The sequence below is a fragment of the Mustelus asterias genome, chromosome 21 (genome assembly GCF_964213995.1).
Source record: "Mustelus asterias chromosome 21, sMusAst1.hap1.1, whole genome shotgun sequence".
Lineage (NCBI taxonomy): Eukaryota > Metazoa > Chordata > Chondrichthyes > Carcharhiniformes > Triakidae > Mustelus > Mustelus asterias.
In genome coordinates this window covers 59,187,081-59,209,371 of record NC_135821.1, presented here as the reverse complement: position 1 = coordinate 59,209,371, position 22,291 = coordinate 59,187,081, and the positions used below count along the sequence as shown (strand labels likewise).

At 46.4% G+C, this 22,291-nt stretch overlaps 1 protein-coding gene across 1 annotated transcript in view; it reads right to left on the bottom strand.

The window, feature by feature from the left end:
• The window catches only part of hivep3b (HIVEP zinc finger 3b), a 77,338-nt gene that overhangs the window by 5,794 nt on the left and 49,253 nt on the right, over positions 1–22,291 (bottom strand). Inside the window, 2 exon segments of the mRNA XM_078237954.1 lie at positions 910–2,036; positions 15,465–15,563. Coding sequence (XP_078094080.1) covers positions 910–2,036; positions 15,465–15,563 — 1,226 coding nt within the window.

Below are 22,291 nucleotides of genomic sequence, written 5' to 3'. Positions count from 1 at the left end.
GGAGCACCTGGAGGAAACCCATGCAGACATAGGGAGAACATGCAGACTCCGCATTGACAGTGACCCAAGCCACGAATCGAACCAGATTTTTAAAAATTATGGCCAGCATTTATTGCCCATTCCCTAGTTGCCCGAGGCAATTGAGAGTCAAGCACATTGCTGTGGCTCTGGAGTCACAGACCAGATAAGGATGGCAGATTTTGTTCTCTAAAGGATATTAGTGAACCAGATGGGGTTTTTTTCCCGACAATCAACAACGGTTTCATGGTTATCAGTAGATTCTTAATTCCAGATTTTTAAAAATTGAATTTAAATTCCACCATCTGCCCTGGCGGGATTCGAACCCAGGTCCCCAGAACATTAGCTGGGTTTCCAGATTAAGAGTTTAGCAATAATACCACTTGGCCATCACCTCCGTGGCACTATGAGGCAGCAGTGCTAACCACTGTGCCTAGTTGTCCTTGAGAGGGTGAATACAATTGAGCACCTTACTAAGTCATCTCAGAGGATGTGAAGAGTCAATCACATGGCTTTGGGCCTGGAGTCATATGTAGGCCAGACTCGGTAATAATGGCAAATATCCTTCCCTAAAGGACATTAATAAACCAGATGGGTTTTTACAACAATCCAGTAGGCTTATGCTCATCATTTCTGATTTATTTAATACATTGAATTTAAATTCCCCAGTTGCTGTGGTCGGATTTGAACTTCCTCAGATATTTAGTCCAGACCTCAGGGTTACTAATGCTCCAGATTAACCACTTTTCTACTATTCCCCGCAGGATTGTTTGGAAGGCAGAGAAAGAATTCCACAGCTGAACTAGAATTGCCCAAAACTAGCAGTGGTTAAAGCAGTTCATCATCGCTGGGAAAACCATGAACATTATGAAGTACCTTTATCATGCTTACCAGTTTAGATTCAGATTGTTCCAACTCTTTGCTAGATATCCTTGGAGGTAGACCCAATGAAGATGAGCCACTGTGCTGTGCAGGGAAAGAGGAGCCTTGGGCGCTTTGCCAAGTTGGTGTCAGGCATCTACTTGGTGATTCGTCTTTTACCGGGGACAAGTGTCTTAGAGGTGACTCTTTTCGCACTGGTGACAATTGTCTCCTTGGAGAGACATCTCTTGCTGGAGACAGGTACCGTGAAGACAACATTTTCAAACCTGGTGACAACGTTCTCCCAGGTGATACTTCTCTTTCTGGTGACAAGTGCGTTCCAGGTGAAACTCTCCCAGGTGGCACTTCTATCCTTGGTGATAAACATCTCTCAGGTGACACCTCTCTTCCTGGAGACAAATGTCTCCTTGGTGACATGCCTTTCCCTGGCGACAGGCATCTCCTGGATGATAACTCCCTTCCTGGTGAGAAATGTCTCCCAGGTGACATCTCTTTTCTTGGAGACATGTGCTCTTGAACCGATGCCTGTCTCTCTGGCGATGAGTGTTTCCCCGATTGGGTGTCCCCTGCTGGGTATAAAAGACTACTGGGCGATGCTTCTCTCTTTGGAGACCATGGCCTTCTAGGCGATGTATCTCTTGATGGTGAAATATCTGCACTGAGCGCAGTCTGCCTTTTCATCACAGGATCTCGAGTCATTAAAAAATGCTCAGTGGATGTCAGTGATGGCATTGAAATGTTTCCTTCGAGTTGTGCCTGTGAGACACCACGACACACAGGAACCATGCTTGACTCTGAGGATTTCGTTGGCTGTGTGGCTTGAAGTTGAGATGATGACACTGGGTAACTTGTCAATGAATACTGACTGGTAAAACTAGACCCCTGCTTTGAGGTGGTCTCTAACGATGTGACTGCAGTTACTCCTCTGAATGGTGTTGAGGCAGTCCCCGCTGTTTGCTGATCGGTATTTGCAAACTCTGAAGACTTCACAAATTGTTCCTCTTCCTCCTCTTCTTCGTCATCGTCATCGTTGTCATCATCATCGTCTGATTCTTCAACATCCGAAAACTGATGCTCCTCTGCTGGGTCTGTGCCCTCACTTTCTTCCGCTTTCTTCAACTTTTCTTCACTGGTTCCTAAATCAGAGAAATGGGGAAAAACATTAAAACGAAGGATATGAACACCTCTTTGTTCCATCTTTTGCTGGAAACAAATTCACACATTCACCCCGCTCGTAAAAACAACATGCAAAAACACTCAAAGAGCTCAGAAAGTTTTCATTTTAATGGGGACTAAATCCAAGGTGACTGATCCAATATTGCACCAGTTTTTAGAAGCATGCCAATACTTACAGAAGGTCCCTTGGGACTGTATCAATTTCTGCAAAGAGTCTCTCCCCACCACCACCATCCCCCTTTCTCCCCTTTGCTATCCATAGATATTTGAAAACCACTGCTCTTTGTCAAAATAGTTAGAACACAATTGACAGAATGTTAAAACGTTCTGACCATTTCTGAAATCTTGCTCTGAACTTAGTCCATCCTCTTCGAGTTTTACTGAACAATCACTCATGCCTTTTCGCCCAAGCATAGCATTCTGAATCACGGCCTGTAATGTATTGCAGGACCGCTGAGGGAAAACTGACGAGGACTTTTTTTTATTCATTCGTGGGACATGGGCGTCGCTGGCTGGCCAGGATTTAATGCCCATTCTTAGTTGCCCTTGTTCAGAGGGCAGTTGAGAGTCAACTACATTGCTGTGGCTCTGGAATCACATGTAGACCAGGCTAGGTAAGGGTGGCAGATTTCCTTCACTAAAAGACATTAGTGAACCAGAGGAGTTTTTACAACAATCAACAATGGTTTCATGGTCATCAGTAGATTCTTAATTTCAGATTTTTTTTTTACAGAATTCAAATTCCACCATCTGCCATGGCTGGATTCGGACGCAGGTCCCCAGAACATTAGCTGAGTTTCTGGATTAATAGTTCAGCGATAATACCACTAGGTCATCGCCTCATATTTTCTGCCTCTTGGTAGCATTCTCTGGCTGGGCACAGGACCTCAAAGGCAGAGAGTGTGCACTGCAGTTCATGCAGGAAACAAAATGCAATCTCGAGCTGTTACTGGAAGGTTCTTTCCAAACATAATGCTGTAATAGTGGATGACAGCTTTTCAGTCCAGATGAGGCAGGCTTCAAGGGAGGAAGAGGGAGGAATTTCAGAATAATATGTGTTGGTTGGGCCAGTGGGTAAGTCCCACACTTCTCACCTCCTCGTGGTCTTACCAGAAGTGGCTCAGCATTGTCAGAGGCTACCCATCCAGCAGGCAAGGTAACCAATTTCTATAACTACACGCTCATTTGTGGGCTGATTGGTTAAGCTGCTTGACAGACGTCCCCCCCAATTGAGGGCAAGTCTGGCTGGTGCCTGGAGCTGGTGGTCACCCCCGGGGGCCCACGAGACCTCCTCTAAGCCCACCCACCCCACCGGAGCCGTGGCCACCCTCTGGAGACATTCCCCCCTCCACAGGGCTGGCTTCACGGCTGCGGCCACCATTCATTGCATTGAATTTCAACCTCTTCAGAGGGTAACTCAAAATTGAGGTGCCTTCCCGCGTCCCCTCCAAAAGTGGCAAAGCCCACCTCTGGGGAGTGAGGTGCAAACATAGGAATATAGGACCTAGGAGGAGGTGTGAGCCATTCGGACCATTGAGACTGGTCCGCCATTTGATAAGATCATGGTTGATCTGATTGTTGTCTCAACTCTACTTTCCCATCTGCTCCCCATAAACCATGATTTCCTTATCTCGCAAAAATTGATCTAACTCAGCTTTGAATAAAATCAATGCTTTGTGGGGAAGAGAATTCCACAGCCTGATGATTCCAAGAGAAAAAAATTCTCCTCATCACTGTCGTAACAGGGAGACCTCTTATTCTTATACTGTGTCCCCTAGTTCTAGTTTTGCCCACAAAGGGAAACATCCTCTGGGTATCCATCCTATCAGGATCTTATACCTTTCAATAAAATCACCTCTCATTCTTGTACACTCCAGTGGGTACAGGCCCAAACTGATCAATCTTTCTTCATAAGATAAGCCCTTCATCCCAGGAATGAATCGAGTGAACCTTCTCTGAACTGCCTCGAATGCAATTATACCTTTTTTTCAAATAAACATTTAACTGATTTATTTGAGGAAGTAACTAGCAAGGGAGATGAAGGGGAACCTGTAGATGTAATGGACTTGAATTTCCAAATGGCGTTTGATAATGTACCATATCAAAGGTTACACAAAACAAGAGCTCATGGTGTACGGCATAACATATTAGCACGGATAAAGGATTGGTTAGTCAACAAGAAGCAGAGAGACAGGATTAATGGGTCTCTTTCAGGTTGGCAAGTTGTAACTAGTGGAGTGCCACAGAGATCAGTATTGGGGACTCAACTATTTACAATCCATATCAAGAACTTGAACAAAGAAACCGAATGTATGGTAGCTAAATTTGCTGGTGACAACAAGATAGGTAGAAAAGTAAATTGTCAAGAGGAAGTATAGAGTACGCAAAGCGATATAGATAGGTTAAGTGAGGTTTCAAAAGATTCGGCCGGTCAAGTACAAGGTTGGAAATGTGTGGTTCCCAGCTTTGGCAACAAGAAGAGTGAAGCACTATGCTATTTAAACATCGAGAGATTGCAGAACTCAGTGGTACAGAAGGATCTGGGCATCCTGGTACAGGAACCACAGGAAGTTAGTATGCAGGTGCAGCAAGTGGTTAGGAAGGCAAGTGGAATGTTGACGTTTGTTGCAGGAGGAATGGAATATAAAAGTAGGGAAGTTTTATTGCAACTGTACAGGGCCTTTGGTTAGGCCACATCAGAAGACCTGGAAATAATCCTGACTCACACTCATATTCTAAGAGCACAAGATTCGGCCTGTGGTGTCAGATCACTGAATCTTCCTTTCCTCATACTGGCTACATTATATGCCCAGTCCAGCGTTGCTTCTGAGAAAATGGAATAAAAGATGGGGGTCAAGTGATGAAAGGAAATAATTTATTCATTATGTTAAAGTTTATACGAGACACTGACAGAAAGCAGAGCAGCTCAGGAAGAGCCAGATACATTCCAAAGCTGCGTCGCTTGTCCAAAAGCAACAAACCTTTTTTTATTCTGTCAGGGAAATGAATGTGTTCTTTGAAGCCTTCTTTTCTGCTGTCAAACGCATAATAGGAAACTCACAGCCAGTTTCAGACCGTCCCTTTATTCCTAAATGCCTATTTATAACTCTTAATGTCACAGCACTTCCCTAGAATCTTTGGGCTGGCGCGGCAGACACTCTCTACTCAAGAAGCTCAACACCAGACAAGACAAAGCGGCCTGCTTCATCAGTACCCCCGCCCACCACCATAACCATTCATTCCTCCATCATTGGCACATCGTGCCTACAGTGCTCAGTATCTACAAGGCGCACTGCAATAATTCATCAAAGCTTCTTCAACAGTGCCTCCCAATACAGTGCAAGGGTAGCAGGCATGTGGGACCATCACCACCTGAAAGTTCCCCTCCCAGCCACATGCCATCCTGACTTGGAAGTGTATCGCTGTTCTTTCACTGTCGACGGATGAAAAGCCTGGAACTTCCTCCCTAACAGCACTGTGGACGTACCTACGTGACATGGACTGCAGCGGTTTAAGGTGGCTCACCACCACCTTCTCAAGTGCAGTTAAGAGTGATGGACAATAAATGCTGGCCTTGCCAGCACTCCCACCTCCTTAGAATGAATGAATGAAAAAGGTTACACAAAATTGACAGCGCAGAAACAGATCATTTTGTCCAACAGGCCCAAACCACTCTTTCTCATTCACGCAAGCTTTTTCCCACATCTCTTCATCTAACTGCACTGACGTCTCCTTCCATTCCATTCTCCCTCAAGCATTTAGTTAACATCTTCTTAAATGCACAGATACTATTTGCCCCAAACATACCTTGTGATAGCAAATTCCACATTCTAATCACTCTCGGTAAAAAACATTTCTCCTGAATTCCAGAGTAGATTTATTAGTGATTAGCTTATATGTATGGCCCACAAATATTGTGGTGCATTTTAACTTTCGCTGAGAGTGTAGAACAATAGTTAATGTAATATTTATGAGAGGACACAAGTTAAAAGTGAGGGGTGGGAGTTTTAGGGGGGATTTGAGGAAAAACGTTTTTACTCAGAGGGTGGGACGGTCTGGAATGCGCTGCCTGGGAGGGTGGTGGAGGCGGGATGCCTCACATCCTTTAAAAAGTAGCTGGATGAATACTTGGCACATCATTACATTCAAGGCTATGGGCCAAGTGCTGGCAAGTGGGATTAGGTGGGCAGATCAGGGCCTTTTGAGCATCGGTGCAGACTCGATGGGCCGAAGGGCCTCTTCTGCACTGTAGGATTTTGTGATTCTATGAATATTGTGAAACAGAAGCATCGGAACAGGAGTACGTTACCCAGCTTTGGACCCCAATTAGAGTAAATCATAGCTGATCTGAACCACCTTAGCTGAGATCCCTTGAAATCTTTGGATAATAAAAATCTGTCAATTCCATTCTTCAATTTTCCACAGCACTTTTCCCATTACTCTCTGTGCAAAGATGCTTCCTGATCTCACTCCTGGATGGTGCAGCTCTCATTTCATGAATATGTCTCTTAGTGATGGATTTCCCCCACCAAAGGAAATGGTTTATTTGTATCATCCCTGTCAAATCCCTCTAACAGTTCAAACATGTCGCTGAGGTCCACCTCTTCTACACTCATTGAAACGCAAGCCAAGTTTATGCACCCGTCCTCATAATTATTGTGTCTCTGTACCGTAACCCCTCCAAGAGCAACGTAACTTTCCTAACTAAAAGCAAAACACTGCGGACTCTGAAAATCGGAAATAAAACCAGGAAAAGCTGGATAAACTCAGCAAGTCTTGCAATGTCTGTGGAGGGAAACAGAGTTAACTTTTTGGATCCAAAGGATCACTTAGATCTGAAACACAGGCCGGAATTTTACTGCTGTGCCCGCCATGGGAATCGGAGCAGGCGAGGGGCGGGGCATGGGAAGGTCCATTGACCTCGGGCGGGATTTTACAGTTTCGGGATGAGTGAGGCCGTAATGTCCTGCCCGTTAACTTTGTTTCTCTCCACGGACGCTGCCAGACCCAAGTTTAGCCAGCATTTTCGGTTTTAATATCTTTCCTGACTGGTGTATTCCAGATGGAGTCTGAACAACACTCTGTACAACTGAAGTAGAGCTCCCTCCCCTCTATATTCCAGCCTCCTTACAATAAAAGCTAACATACATTTGGCCTCTCGAATTGCTTTATTCACGCACCTATTCGAGTTGTCCATGTGGGTACTCAAATTCACCACGGTTCCTAGACTTTTACCAGTAAGAAAATATTCCAATTTGAATTTTTTGGATCCAGAGTGAATGACCTGCACTTCCAAATCCCTTGATGTGTCATCGCAACACGTTCCTTAATCCTAATACATTATATTAGCCTGCGAAGGAATTTCACCAGATCCATTGCACTGTCACAGAAAAAGAACTGCCAACATAGTAAGGAAATTCATTTCAGAGACTCCTCCGGGCAATTCGAGCAGCTCCGCACAGTGAAGTACCTGCTAAAACCGAATACCGATTCACTGATCTCTCAAACTCCCTCACCTCTGATGGGCGAAGCTGCCTCTCGAGGAACTGCCTGGCCCCTCTGGCTCTCAGCCCTGTGCCTCAGCACAGATGTTCAGCAGCCAAAAGAAGCTTTGGTTTCACCGCTTGGAAATGCAATCCGTTTTACAATTCACGACCATGTGGGGTTGGTGTCCCAATGAGCCCTCCCATTGGACTGCTCCCCACTTGGGCTGAGTTCCTGAAACCAAGTCTATTGTCAGTTTTTGAGTTTTTAACCATGCAAAGATGAGACACGGGGTATACGGGGTCCTTGCATTGTTTCGTGAGCATTTGTCATCCGTGCGATAACCCTTGCATCATTGTGTCAAATGGCCGCCCCCAGATAGTGGTTGGAATGTGGAACTCTCTATTGCATGGAATGGTTGATGTGAATGGTGTACAGGCATTTAAGGGGAAGTGAGATAAGTACATCACATCACTGTGTGGAGCTGGAGGAGTCTCTGAATGAATTTCCTTACGTTAGTAGTTCCATTTTTCTGACAATGCAATGGATCCGTTGAAATCCCAGGAATCGAAGGTTATTCTAATCTTCTCAAAACATGTAAGGGGGTTTTGGTAGTATAGATACCAGGAGGATGTTTCCACTTGTGGGAAAGATTAAAACCGGGGCGGCACAATTTAGGAATAAGAGATCTACCATTTGACGTGGAAATGTTTTCCCTCAAAGAGTCACCAGTCTGTGGAATTCTCTTCCCCAGAGAGCAGTGGGGGCTGGGTCACTGAATTTGTTCGAGGCAAAGTCAGACAGGTTTTGGATAGACAAGAGGGTCATGGGTTATGAGGGGGTGGGGGGGAGGTTGGTGGTGGTGGGGCACAGACAGCAAAGTGGAGTTGAGACCACAACCACATCAGCTTCAGTCTTACTGAATGGTGGAACAGGTTTGAGGGGCTGAGTGGCCTACTCCTGTTCTTAATTCCTAATAGAATTAGATGAGGTGTGATGGTGGTTAGTATGGAGCATAAGTGTAGACATGGACCAGTTCGCCCAGATGGCCTGTTTCTGTGCTGTGCATTCTATGTCATTCTATGGTACCATTATGATCACTGACAGTCCATAGATACTCACTGATGACCGACTGCCATGCACAACTCTGACAAAAGGCTCCATTTATATTTGTCTCTTCAGTAATAGCAGAGCGCTCTTCAGAATAACTGCTCAATTCTGACAATTTCCATGCCTCCGGCTGAGAGGAAGTTACCTTTCCATAGCTGCCAGGGGTGGTCATTCTGGTACAGGTGCTCAATTCAGCTTATCTGCAGTTACAGTAATGAAAAACTCTGCAGCAAAGCATTAACCTCGCGCACACATCACTCCTGTTAATGGATCAGATACACTCCGAACGGCCAGTGTTTTATTAAATCAGTAAGTAGAACATAGAACATAGAACAGTACAGCACAGAACAGGCCCTTCGGCCCACGATGTTGTGCCGACCTTCATCTGAAACCAAGATCAAGCTATCCCACTCCCTACCATCCTGGTGTGCTCCATGTGCCTATCCAATAACCGCTTAAATGTTCCTAAAGTGTCTGACTCCACTATCACTGCAGGCAGTCCATTCCACACCCCAACCACTCTCTGCGTGAAGAACCTACCTCTGATATCCTTCCTATATCTCCCACCATGAACCCTATAGTTATGCCCCCTCGTAATAGCTCCATCCACCCGAGGAAATAGTCTTTGAACGTTCACTCGATCTATCCCCTTCATCATTTTATAAACCTCTATTAAGTCTCCCCTCAATCTCCTCCGCTCCAGAGAGAACAGCCCCAGCTCCCTCAACCTTTCCTCATAAGACCGACACTCCAAACCAGGCAGCATCCTGGTAAATCTCCTCTGCACTCTTTCCAGCGCTTCCACATCCTTCTTATAGTGAGGTGACCAGAACTGCACGCAATATTCCAAATGCGGTCTCACCAAGGTCCTGTACAGTTGCAGCATAACCCCACGGCTCTTAAACTCCAACCCCCTGTTAATAAAAGCTAACACACTATATGCCTTCTTCACAGCTCTATCCACTTGAGTGGCAACCTTTAGAGATCTGTGGATATGGACCCCAAGATCTCTCTGTTCCTCCACAGTCTTCAGAACCCTACCTTTGACCCTGTAATCCACATTTAAATTAGTCCTACCAAAATGAATCACCTCACATTTATCAGGGTTAAACTCCATTTGCCATTTTTCAGCCCAGCTTTGCATCCTATCTATGTCTCTTTGCAGCCTACAACACCCCTCCACCTCATCCACTACTCCACCAATCTTGGTGTCATCAGCAAATTTACTGATCCACCCTTCAGCCCCCTCCTCTAAGTCATTAATAAAAATCACAAAGAGCAGAGGACCAAGCACCGATCCCTGCGGCACTCCGCTAGCAACCTGCCTCCAGTCCGAAAATTTTCCATCCACCACCACCCTCTGTCTTCGATCAGACAGCCAGTTACCTATCCAATCGGCCAACTTTCCCTCTATCCCACACCTCCTTACTTTCATCATAAGCCGACCATGGGGGACCTTATCAAACGCCTTACTAAAATCCATGTATATGACATCAACCGCCCTACCTTCATCAACACACCTAGTTACCTCCTCAAAAAATTCTATCAAATTTGTGAGGCACGATTTGCCCTTCACAAATCCGTGCTGACTATCCCGGATTAATCCGCATCTTTCTAAATGGTCGTAAATCCCATCCCTAAGGACCTTTTCCATCAATTTACAGGTTTATTTGGCAGCACGAGCTTTCAGAGTGTTCCTCCTTCTTCACTCAACTGAAGAAGGAGCGATGCTCCGAAAGCTTGTGCTACCAAATAAACCTTTTGGACTTTAACGTGGTGTTGTGAGACTTCTTACTGTGTTTACTCCAGTCCAACGCTGGCATCTCCACATCATTATTAAATCAGCACAGCGTAGGATTGACTCTCCCTGTCTCTGTAATCTCCTCCAGCCCCACAACTCTTCGAGAACTCTGCATTCCTCCAATTCTGCTTCTCATGTGTCCCCCACTCTCGTTGCCCCATGATTGCCGAGTTTGTCTTCAGCCGTTGAGACCCTAACCTCTGGACCACCCATCCTCAACCTTGTTGCTTTTCCTTTCTTCTTTTAAATGCTCCCTTCTGTCACCTGTACTGATGTTTGCTCCGTGTCGGAATCTATCTGATACCATTCCTGTGAAGCACCTGGGGATGATTTACTACATTAAAGGTGTTACATAAATACAAGTCATTCACTGAAATATCCCTACCTTTCACGCCGGCGGGATCATACGGTCCTGTCGACAGCGCACCCCCGCCGCAGGTTTCCCGGTGGCAAGGGATGCAGTTAACGGGAAACCCCATTGACAATGGCGAGACCATAAGATTCTGCCACAAGCGAGCAGCATACTGCCTTCCACTGCCGGCAAACTTACCACAGAGCGGGGAGAAAAATGCTGCCCATTGTTCTTGATCTAAACCCACAACCCAGTCTTTGTAAATCTCTGCCTCCACTCAATTATCTCCCCCTACTCTCCCAAAGGCAGTGCGTCCTGCTGGGATAAACTGCTCTTTCAGTCTCTGGCTAGAATCATAGAACCCCGACAGTGAGTAGGAGGCCCTTCGGCCCATCAAGTCTGCACTGACCACAATCCCACCCAGGCCCTATCCCCGTGACCCCACACATTTACCCTGCTAATTCCCCCTGACACTAGGGGTAATTTAGCATGGCCAATCAACCTAACCTGCACATCTTTGGACTGTGGGAGGAAACCGGAGCACCTGGAGGAAACTCATGCAGACATGGGGAAAATGTGCAAACTCCACATAGACAGTCATCCAAGGCTGGAATTGAACCTGGGTCCCTGGCGCTGTGAGGCTGCAGTGCTAACCATTGTGCTGCTACATGACTGCATTCATAGATACTATATAACTATCCTATAATACGAACAGCTGCTAAAGATATTGGGTGTCAGCTCCTCCAGTTTGACCTCAGGATGTCCCAGAGTGCTTTATGACCAATTTTCTGAAGTATCATCGCTGTTCCCATGTTGGGAAATATGAAGGCTAATGTATGCACAGCAAGATCCCACAAACAGCCATGTGACAATGACCAGATAACCTGTTTTAATGATGGTGGCCATGTTGTGGAGATGCCAGTGTTGGACTGAGGTAAGCACGGTAAGGAGTCTCACAACGCCAGGTTAAAGTCCAGCTTGTGCTACCAAATAAATCTGTTGGAGTTTAACCTGGTGTTGTGAGACTTCTTAATGATGGTGGTCAGGGGTTATATATTGACCAGGACACCACAGCCAGCTCTCTTGTTTTACGCCCCTTAGAGGGCGGGCAGACAGAGCCTTTCTCTGACATGTCATTCAAATGAACGCACCCCAGCGCGCAGCGTTCTCTCTGTACTGCACTGATGTGTCAGTCTGGATTCGACGCTCGTCTGGAGAGGGATTCTTATTGAAAGTCTACTCATTGTTTTGTTGTATTTGCCTCAGATGCAGGTTTTTAAATGAGTCAGCAACTTGCATCACTCATTTTGATCTCAGATCTCACCGCGAACATTTGCTTAATGAGGACATCTTTGAACTTCGCTGCAGAACACATCTGATAACAGAAGGTTCTGGGCTTGTTGGAGCAACGCTGAATTCCTTATAAGAACATAATGTTCTTTACTCCAAATAGACTTTGTTTACTGCAGAATAAACTGCTGCAAATTCTGTCATAAACCTGCCCATGCCCCCCGCCACACCCCTCCCCACCCCCCCCCCCCCCCCCCCCCCCGCCCCAACTCTTTGACTGGGTAATGGTGCCAATGAACTTTGTTTAGTTTGTTCTTGTGCTTGGCGCCGAGCAGATTCCCTGGATGTAGTGATCAGGGAGTTCTGGTACTGGGAAGCAGAGCTCATAATGGAGCCAGCCTGATTTTCCTGTTTTCCCTGGTAACCCAATACCAGTAACCCAAAGTTCTGCACTTTGACCTTTCACTTGAGAGGGGCCATGACGCCTCCGCCAGCTATTCCATTTCAACCCAAATTTACGATCTGCCGATTCCAAATGAATCTTCAAAGTTTTAGTTCCTTGTCTTTAGGCATTCCAAAATAAAGAATAGCTAACCAGTGATAGAGTACAAGAGTCAGGATGTCATGTTGCAGCTTTATAAAACTTTGGTTAGGCCGCACTTGTGTTCAATGCTGGTCACCACATTACAGGAAGGAGGTGGAGGCTTTGGAAAGGGTGCAGAAGAGGTTTACCGGAATGCTGTCTGGATTAGAGGGTATGAACTATAAGGAGAGGCTGGACAAACTAAGGTTGTTTTCTCTGGAGCGGCGGAGGCTGAGGGGAGACCTGATAGAAGTCTATAAAATGGTGAGAGGCATAGATGGGGTTGACAGTCAGAATCATTTGCCCCAGTATTGAAATGTCTAATACCAGGGGGCATGCATTTAGGGTGAGAGGGGGCAAGTTCAAAAGAGATGTGAGGGGCAAGTTCTTTTACTCAGAGAGTGGTAGGTGTCTGGAATGCGCTGACAGGGGAGGTGGTGGAGGAAGATATGATAGGGGCGTTTAAGGGGCTTTTAGATAAACACATGAATATGCAAGGAATAGAGGGATATGGACCAAGGGCAGGCAAAAAGGATTAGTTTAATTTGGCGTCATGTTTGGCACAACATCGTGGGCCGAAGGACTTGTTCTTGTGCTGTACTGTTCTATGTTCTATGGAAGTGGGGAAAAAGTAATCCTTAGACTTTGTGACTGTTAATCCCCACTCATGACAAAATGGGTTACCTCATCAACCAAGAGTGGCAACTGTTCAAAAGCAGCTGAAATATTTCTGGCATACTTGAGAATTTTCAGTCATCCATCAAATATTTCTCTTCCAGCACAAGCTCACTCAGCCGATGATTAACATGAGAGAGAAATTTCTGGGACGCGAGCATTCTGGGAGTTTATTTAATGGGCAGGTGGCCTCTGTTGGAATTGTGGGCAGGTCTCCAAATGACATGTGGTACCCTGGGTGCCAACAGCAAGCATCAAGTGTTGCTTTAGTGGTGTTGATATCAGCACAGATTTCTCATGCATGTGAACTATGCAACCCGTTCGCAGGGAGAGCAGATCCAAAGAATAAAACACATAACATTCATTTATATAGCACCTCTAACCTAGCAAAATATCCCAAGATTCTTCACAGGAGCAAAATCAGATGGAAATGGATAGAGCGCCATATGAGCTATTAAGACTAAGTAAAGAGGAAGGTCTACCGGGTTAAGGGTAACGGGCGGCATGGTGGCACAGTGGTTAGCACTGTTGCCTCACAGCGCCAGGGACCTGGGTTCAATTCCCACCTCGGGTGACTGTCTATGTGGAGTTTGTACATTCTCCCTGTGTCTGTGTGGGTTTCCTCCGGGTGCTCCAGTTTCCTCCCATTGTCCAAAGATGTGCGGGTTAGGTTGATTGGCCATGCTAAATTGCCCTTTAGTATCAGGGGGATTAGCTAGGGTAAATATGTGGGGTTACGGGGTTAGGGCCTGGGTGGAATTGTGGTCGGTGCAGATTTGATGGGCCAAATGGCCTCCTTCTGCATTGTAGGGGTTCTATGATACCTGTCCCTCGTTTTCCTCCTAGAAGCTGCTCCTTAAGACATACCTCTTTGTCCACGCCACTGGTCACCTGTCCTAATATCTTCTTATTGTCTCAGTGTCAAACCTTGTCTGATTACACGCCTTGTGAAGTACCTTGGGACATTTTACTAAGTTAAAGAGGCTTAATAAATGCCAGTGATTTGTCAACGACGTGTTGAGTTTCATTTTGTCCAGCAACAGTTTAGGCTTAAGAACTTCCTTGGCTGTACTTCCTCTTAAATTACACTGTCCCCAAAAGATTGAACTGAGTATCCCGCTGGAAATGTCAAGAGGCAGCATTTTTACGCTGGGGGAGAAGATCACTCAGCCGCCTCCTGACACATCCTGCATTACATGCTTCCAGTCTGCACCTCAGGTTTGTTTGTTTTGCATCTTCACACGCACTTTTCTTCCCCTTTAGGGAATAGAGGGGAGTTAGCAACAAGTTATCAACCTGTTGCAATGATGTGATGAATGCACCTTCAATGGCCAACAAGTTCCGGAGTGAGACTTGAACTCTTGCGTTTCTGGTGCAGGGGTGCTACCGACTGAGCCACAGGACCCCCCCTCCATTTAAGGTCGATGGAGTAGGAGCGTGTACGTTTACACACTGTCTGTACATGGCAAGGAGCGGCATGGCAAGGGGAGGCACGGTGGTACAGTGGTTAGCACTGCTGCCTCGCAGCGCCAGGGACCAGGGTTCAATTCCGCCCTCGGGTCAGTGTGTGTGGAGTTTGCACGTTCTCCCCATGTCTGCGTGTGTTTCCTCCGGGTGTTCCGGTTTCCTTCCACAGTCCAAAAATGTGCAGGTTAGGTTGATTGGCCATGCTAAATTAACCCTAGTGTCAGGGGATTAGGAGTGTAAATATGTGGGGTTACGAGAAGAGGGCTTGGGTGGGATTGTGGTCAGTGCAGATTTGATGGGCCGAATGACCTCCTTCTGCACTGTGATTCTATGAAGGAGGGCACTTTGGCTCCCAGGCATGACAAATACTGCAGACAAGTGCAGTTATTCCTACTGTTATCTTCCAACAGACTGGGAATCCAATGGTAACAACCTTCAGTCCTTTGGGGTTTGCCCTTTTGAAATGGTCTATGAATGCGCACAAACCAAAGAACTGGTTACCCCCGTTCTGCCCAAGAACAGTAAGCCCTGTTGTTAGATCGAAGGCTGCAGGGAAGCAACAGTTCTAAAGAAAATCAATAAATATTCCCGCTGCGATTAAGTGACACAACATGCCCGATTGATACCTTCTTCAGATTCCACGTCTTCCATTAATGCAACAGTCACTCCCATCTCCTGGCACTTCTTACTGTGAGCCTTTGACTTCATGTGTTTTGTCAAGTTCCCTGAAGAACACAAACAGTGATGAGTTTAGCTGGGTCGACGGAGTAAATCACACATTCAGCTACTGCTTGGCTGCAAATGGCCCGTTGCTGCAGTATTAACGTCCCAGTGAGGCTAACCTGATTCCTTGGGCAATCTCCTTCCAAAACGTCATAAATCAAAATCATGATACTGGGGTCTATTGTGGCTGGGCACTGGCTGGGTGAAGGGGCCAGCCCATTCATCACACCCAGTGACAGCAGCATTGTGAGCTGGTGATTCCAATGTTACAATTGGTTTTCCGGTTTTACATTTCACAGTGCACCTTTCATCGAGTGGGGAGATTTCTGCAATCGGTCTCTGACAATGCAGCTCCTGTGTCAGCCAAACACTGAGAGTTGACAGTTTTGTGTGCTCTATGTGTGAATGAATTTTCAGCACGCTGGCGGAGCGGAGGGGAGGGGAGGGTCAATAAACGTACTGCGTGATGTGCCGATGATCCATTCAGGCACAAGGATCCAGGTTCAGTTCCCATTCTATGCTTCAATTGTTTCATTTTTCTCGTACAGTAACGGAAAAGAAAGGAGTTGCATTTATATAGCACCTTTCCCAACTGCAGGACGTCCCAAAGCATTTTACAACCAATATAGAGTAACTTAAGCTTCAGTTACATAAACAGCAATGAAATAGTGGCCAGATTGACTGATGTTAGTGTTGTTGGTTCAGGGATCAATGCAGGACACTGAAGAGAACTCCCCTGTTCGTCTTTGAAATAGTGTCGCAGGATCTCTCACGTCCAGCTCTGAGAGCAGGAAGGACCTCCGTTTAACATCTTGTCTGAGAAGCAGAGCGTGGAACAGCTTGGCAACTGTCAGCTTGAATTTGGTGCTCAGGTGTCTGGAGAGAGATGCAAACTGACAACCATCTGATTCGGAGGTGAGAGTGCTATGGTCTGAACCACAGCTGACACCTCAGTCAGCTTTGCTTTGGTGCCAGAGTTAGCAGAGAACAGAATGCACACACGCGCACACGCACACACACAGGCAAGTGGGCAACAATCTTTGGTGTAATACAGATGGATTGCTGTGCTGGAGTAGGTCATGCTTTGCCTGTGCGCCCAGTGAGAACATCCTCAACATGCATCAAGGCAGCTGGGGCTCATGAAAAGAGGTAACTTGTAAGGGCGGCATGGTGGCACAGTGGTTAGCACTGCTGCCTCACTGCGCCAGGGACCCGGGTTCAGTTCCGGCCTCGGGTGATAGTGTGGAATTTGCACATTCTCCCCGTGTCTGTGTGTGTGCTCTAATTTCCTCCCACAGTCCGAAGATGTGCAGGTTAGGTTGATTGGCTATGCTCAATTGACCCGTAATATCAGGGGGTCTAGCAGAGTAAATAAGTGAGGTTACAGGGATAGTGCCTGGGTCGGATTGTTGTTGGTGCAGGCTTGATGGGCCGAATGGCCTCCTCGTGCACTGCAGGGATTCTATTCTAAATTTCACTCTGAGTTCCTCTGCCACCTAACCCAAATTCAAACCAGTCTTTCACACATCTTCAACTCTTATTGCAGTTTGACTTCCAGTTCCATTCCTTCACTAAAGGTCTGAGGAAAAGGTTTACTAATTTAACTTTCATACCAATAGAGCTCACTGAAATGCTGGTGATATTAACTGCTGCTGAAATTCCACTGCTATGTCCAATAAGTAACTGCTGAAGAGTTAAGGCTCAGTGAGTTTAATTATCATTACAGTTGTTTAAATTTGCATAAAATAGCAATACGTTAACAGGCACCCTAGAATTTGCAAGTAGAGGGAATTAACCTTGGCTCCATTTCTCACTCAACAGATGCTGCCAGATCTGATCAATATTTCTTGCACTTTGTATATTTATTTCAGTCTTCCATTGAGTTTTCTTTGCTTTCTGCTGAACATGGTACAAGCTCAGAAATCGTACGACTTTCCCGCTATCAGGTTATTATCAGAGGGGTGGCGCATCTTCTAATCCTTCACCTCAGTACGCTGGATAGGCCAACAGTGTACATCTTACACTGCTAGCCTTTTGTCTTCTTTTCTGAATTAATTCTTTCACAGAATGTGGCCATTAGGGACAAGGCCAGCATGTGCTGCCCAACCCCAGCTGCCCTTGAACTGAGTGGCTCGCTGGGCCATTTCAGAGGGCAGTTCAGGGTCAACCACATTGCTGTGGATCTGGAGCCATAGGCAAGCCGCACCAGGTAAGGATTGCAGATTTAATTCCCTAAAGTGCATTAGTGAACCTGGTGGGCTTTTGTAACAATCAAAGATCATTGTCATGGTTGCCATTACTCAGACTAATTTTCCATTCCAGATTTATTATTGGAATTTAAATTCCACCAGCTGTCATGGTGAGATTTGAACCTGTGCCCCTAACGGATTAGCACGGGATTCTGGGTTGCTAGTCCGGTGACATTACCACAACATCACCATCACTCCCTGCTAGGCACTCGGGGATGTCCAAAGCTAGAAAGATAAAGAGTGCGTAAAAGCAAATTAGTGCGGATGCTGGAATCTGAAATCAAAAGAGAAGATGCTGGAAAATCTCAGCAGGTCTGGCAGCATCTGTAAGGAGCTTTGACAAAGGGTCATCTGGACTTGAAACGCCAGCTCTTTTCTCTCCTTACAGGTGCTGCCAGACCTGCTGAGATTTTCCAAGATAAAGAGTGCGACTTTTCAAATTCTCCGCAGACATAAAACTAGTGGTGTGAAGAAAAGAAAGACTGTCACTTATACATGACTGAGAAAGCACTTTACAGCCAGTGCAGTACATTGTGAAATTTAGTCACTGTTGTAATGCGGTAACCCAATTTACACACAGCAAGCTCTCATAAACAGCAACATCACAGTGACCAGGTGTCGATTAAGGGATAAATATCGGCCCCGGACACTGGGTAGAATGCACCCGCGTTGAAATGGTGGCAGTGTGGGATCTTTCATGTGCACTTGCGAGAGCAGACAGGGTCTCGGTCTAACGCCACACCTGACTATACCTCAGACAGCCTTTCCCACATTGCCTGTCTTTTGTCCCAACAAATTTGAAAGTTGCGGGAAAAGGCATGAAGCCAATGGCAATGGCACGATTGCTCCAATTTTGCTGAGTGGGTTCAGAATCCTCCCCACCTCCCCCCTCCCATCACCCCCCCCCCCTCCCATCACCCCCCCCCCCCTCCCAATCTCCATTTCTAAGTGGAGCTGGTGTTGGGGGTACTGGCCACTTTTCATCAACTGCACTCCCACAATGGAAGAGCATCTTACTTCAGCCGGAATGATCCCAGGGATGTGGGACTTCAGTAACGTGGGGAGGTTAGAGAGGCTGAGTTTGTTCGCCCCAGAGAGTACAAACAGATTTAATAGCATTGTCTCAAATCATGAACAGTATTGATAGAACAAACAATCGAGGAGGCGATGGCCTAGTGGTATTATTGCTAGACTATTAATCCAGAAACTCAGCTAATGTTCTGGAGACCCAGTTCAAATCCCATCACGGCAGATGGTGGAATTTGCAATTTGGTGGAAGGGAATCTGCATTCCTTACCTGTTCTGGTCTACATGTGACTCCAGAGCCACGGCAAAGACTCTCAACTGCTCTCCAAGGGCAACTAGTGATGGGCAACAAATGCTGTAAGAAGTCTCACAACACCAGGTTAAAGTCCAACAGGTTTATTTGGTAGCAAAAGCCACTAGCTTTCGGAGCACTGCTCCTTCATCAGGTAAGTGGGAGTTCTGTTCACAAACAGGGCATATAAAGACACAAACTCTGAAAGCTAGTGGCTTTTGCTACCAAATAAACCTGTTGGACTTTAACCTGGTGTTGTTAAACTTCTTACTGTGTTTACCCCAGTCCAACGCCGGCATCTCCACATCATAACAAATGCTGGCCAGTCAGCATGGGTGGAAGCAGGTTCAATAATAGCTTTCAAAAGATATTGGGGTTAAAAACATGAAGTGACAAAAATTGTAGAGCTTTGGTATAAGAATGGAGGCACCAATTGGGTGGCTCCTTAAAGAGCTAGAACAGGCATGATGGGCTGAATGTCCTCCTTTTCTGCTGCTTCAGTCTATGAGTCTCATATCAGATGTCTTCAAGGAGGCAAGGTGTTCAACATAACACATACTGCTTAAGTTACTGAGTAACACACTTTTAGATTATGCTATGTTAAGTCGCTCCACGTTAACATCATGGATATAATGGGGCCAGTCTGCACACTTAGCGTTGAGATTTCCATTGTCGTGTTGTTGCCAATGTGGCATCTTGTGACCCGACTGGCAGCATTTTGGAGGAACTATTCCCGCTCACCACCTCTCCCACTGCCTGCTTCTCCCGCTGGCAGCCCATCCAGATCTCCCGCTCACCACCACTCCTGTTCTCTGATCCTCCTGCTCACCACCCCTCCTGTTCTCCGATCTCCCTGCTTACCGCCTCTCCTGCTCCTTGACTCCCTCCCTCCAGCTCGCTGCTCCCCTCCCAACCCTCCCACTTGCAGTTCCTCTCCCTCACTCGCTTCCTCCCGCTGCCCCAGCAAGGAATCAGGAGGTAGAAGCGGTGAATGGGAGAGGGATACAGTGAGCGGTAGAGAGAGGTGGGGAGTGGGAGTATTGGCAAATGGGTCAGGGAGAGGGAGGAGGGTGAGTAGGAGGTAAGTAGAAAGAGTTAACATACTTCTTTTTTATATTTTTAAAGTTACTTTATTTTAGAAGTTACTTAATTTATGAAAATAAGAATTTAGGGACATGTGGTATTTCAACTTAAAGGATCTAATGTTTTCATGTTTTTTTTTCTAATGTGTAAAGTCCTACAGAACCTAACTACAACTTTTACATTGGTTGTAATGGGAAAGTCTGATTCACTTAACATTGTCTCAATTAAAGTTGCACTTCTCAAGAATACATCTACGATGTTAAGTGAGGACTTACTGTAACTGCTTTTCACCCAAAGACATCATTGTGTGCTCACAGAGCAACCATGACATAGAGTTGGTACCAGTTAATAAATGGTTCTGATGAAAGGTGATCAAACTGAAACATTAACTGTGTTTCTCCTCCACAGACATTGTTTGACCTGCTCAGTATTACTCCAACATGCTCTCTTTCTATTTAGGAAAAGAAGGTCTCACTAATAACACGTGAAGCCAAGGACAACGTTAAGACACAGCTGTGATGTCTCAATCTCCTGACAATCCCTCTGGCACAGAATCAAAGGCCGGGATTGTCAAATTATCACTCAATTTGAGGTTGTTCTTATCCTGTGACTGTGGCACTCAGCTCTTTGGAAACCTAATTTGAGACTGTCAGAACTAATTTAGCTTGTGACCATGACCATCACTTTGAGAGAAAGGGCTGTCTCATCCTGTATTTTCATTGAATACAAGCCAGTCTTTGTGCTGAACACTGGTGCCAATTTCTCCTGCTAAAACGGGCAGCACGGTGGCACAGTGGTTAGCACTGCTGCCTCTCAGTGCCAGGGATCTCAGATCGATTCCGACCTTGGGTAACTGTCTGTGTGGAGTTTGCACCTTCTCCCCATGTTTGCATGGGTTTCCTCTGGGTGCTCCTGTGAGGGGCAGCACGGTGGCCCGGCGGTTAGCACTGCTGCCTCACTGCGTCAGGCACCCAGGTTCAATTCCCAGTTTGGGTCACTGTCGGTGCAGAGTCTGCACGTTCTCTCCGTGTCTGCGTGGGTTTCCTCCGGGTGCTCCGGTTTCCTCTCACAGTCTGAAAGACATGCTGACTAGGTGCATTGGCCTTGCTACATTCTTCCTCAGTGTACCCAAACAGGTGCTGGAGTGTGGCGACTAGGGGATTTTCACAGTAACTTCATTGCAGTGTTAATGTAAGCCGACTTGTGACACTAAATAAAAGACACTAAGCACTGTGCTACTGTGCCGCCCTAATTTAAGAAGGGTATTCCAGGGGATGGAACAAAAGTGACTGGGAGGGGGCAGGAGGTGCTGGGTGGCAAATAGAAGGGAAGGGAGATGCAAAGGTATATGGAAGGCACCTGGAGAGACACAAAGATGGGGCTTCCACCTGAAAGGAGTCTCCTGCTGAGCTACCGTGAGAAATCTGACTAGCATTCAGACACAGGTGACTGAGCCTACACGCACTGTGTCACAGGGGGCACCAATGCACCTGGGTGAGGGCACCTCTTGGGGTGTACTTTGCAAAAACTGCACCCAAATCCCAATCTGCAGTGTAAAGACACAGGTAAACTGCTCTTTAATGTGAGGGAAATAGTTGCCTGCAAGTGAGTTAGACGGAGTCAGAATGCTCCCTTGATATTGCTCCAGGTCTGCTGTCTCCCAGCATGCAGCTGGTGGCAATCCCAAATGACATGAGCCAGATTTGAGCTGATGCCACTGGGCTCAGTGGGGCCTTTGGGATTCCAGTGTTAATACAATACAAAGTACCTTTCAAGATTGTCAGGCCCTGGCTCAATGGTAGCACTCTTGCTTCTGAGGTACCAGTTGTTGAGCTGAAGCCCCACTCCTGAGATTAGAGTTGTAATAGAACATACAGCACAGGAACAGAGTCTTTGGCCCACAATTTTGTTCTGAACATGACGCCAAATTAAACTAATCGCTTCTGCCTGCCCTTGGTCCATATCCCTCTATTCCCTGCATATTCATGTGCTTATCTAAAAGCCCCTTAAACGCCCCGATCGTATCTGCCTGCACCAACACTCCGAGCAGTGCGTTCCAGACACCTACCCCTCTCTGTGT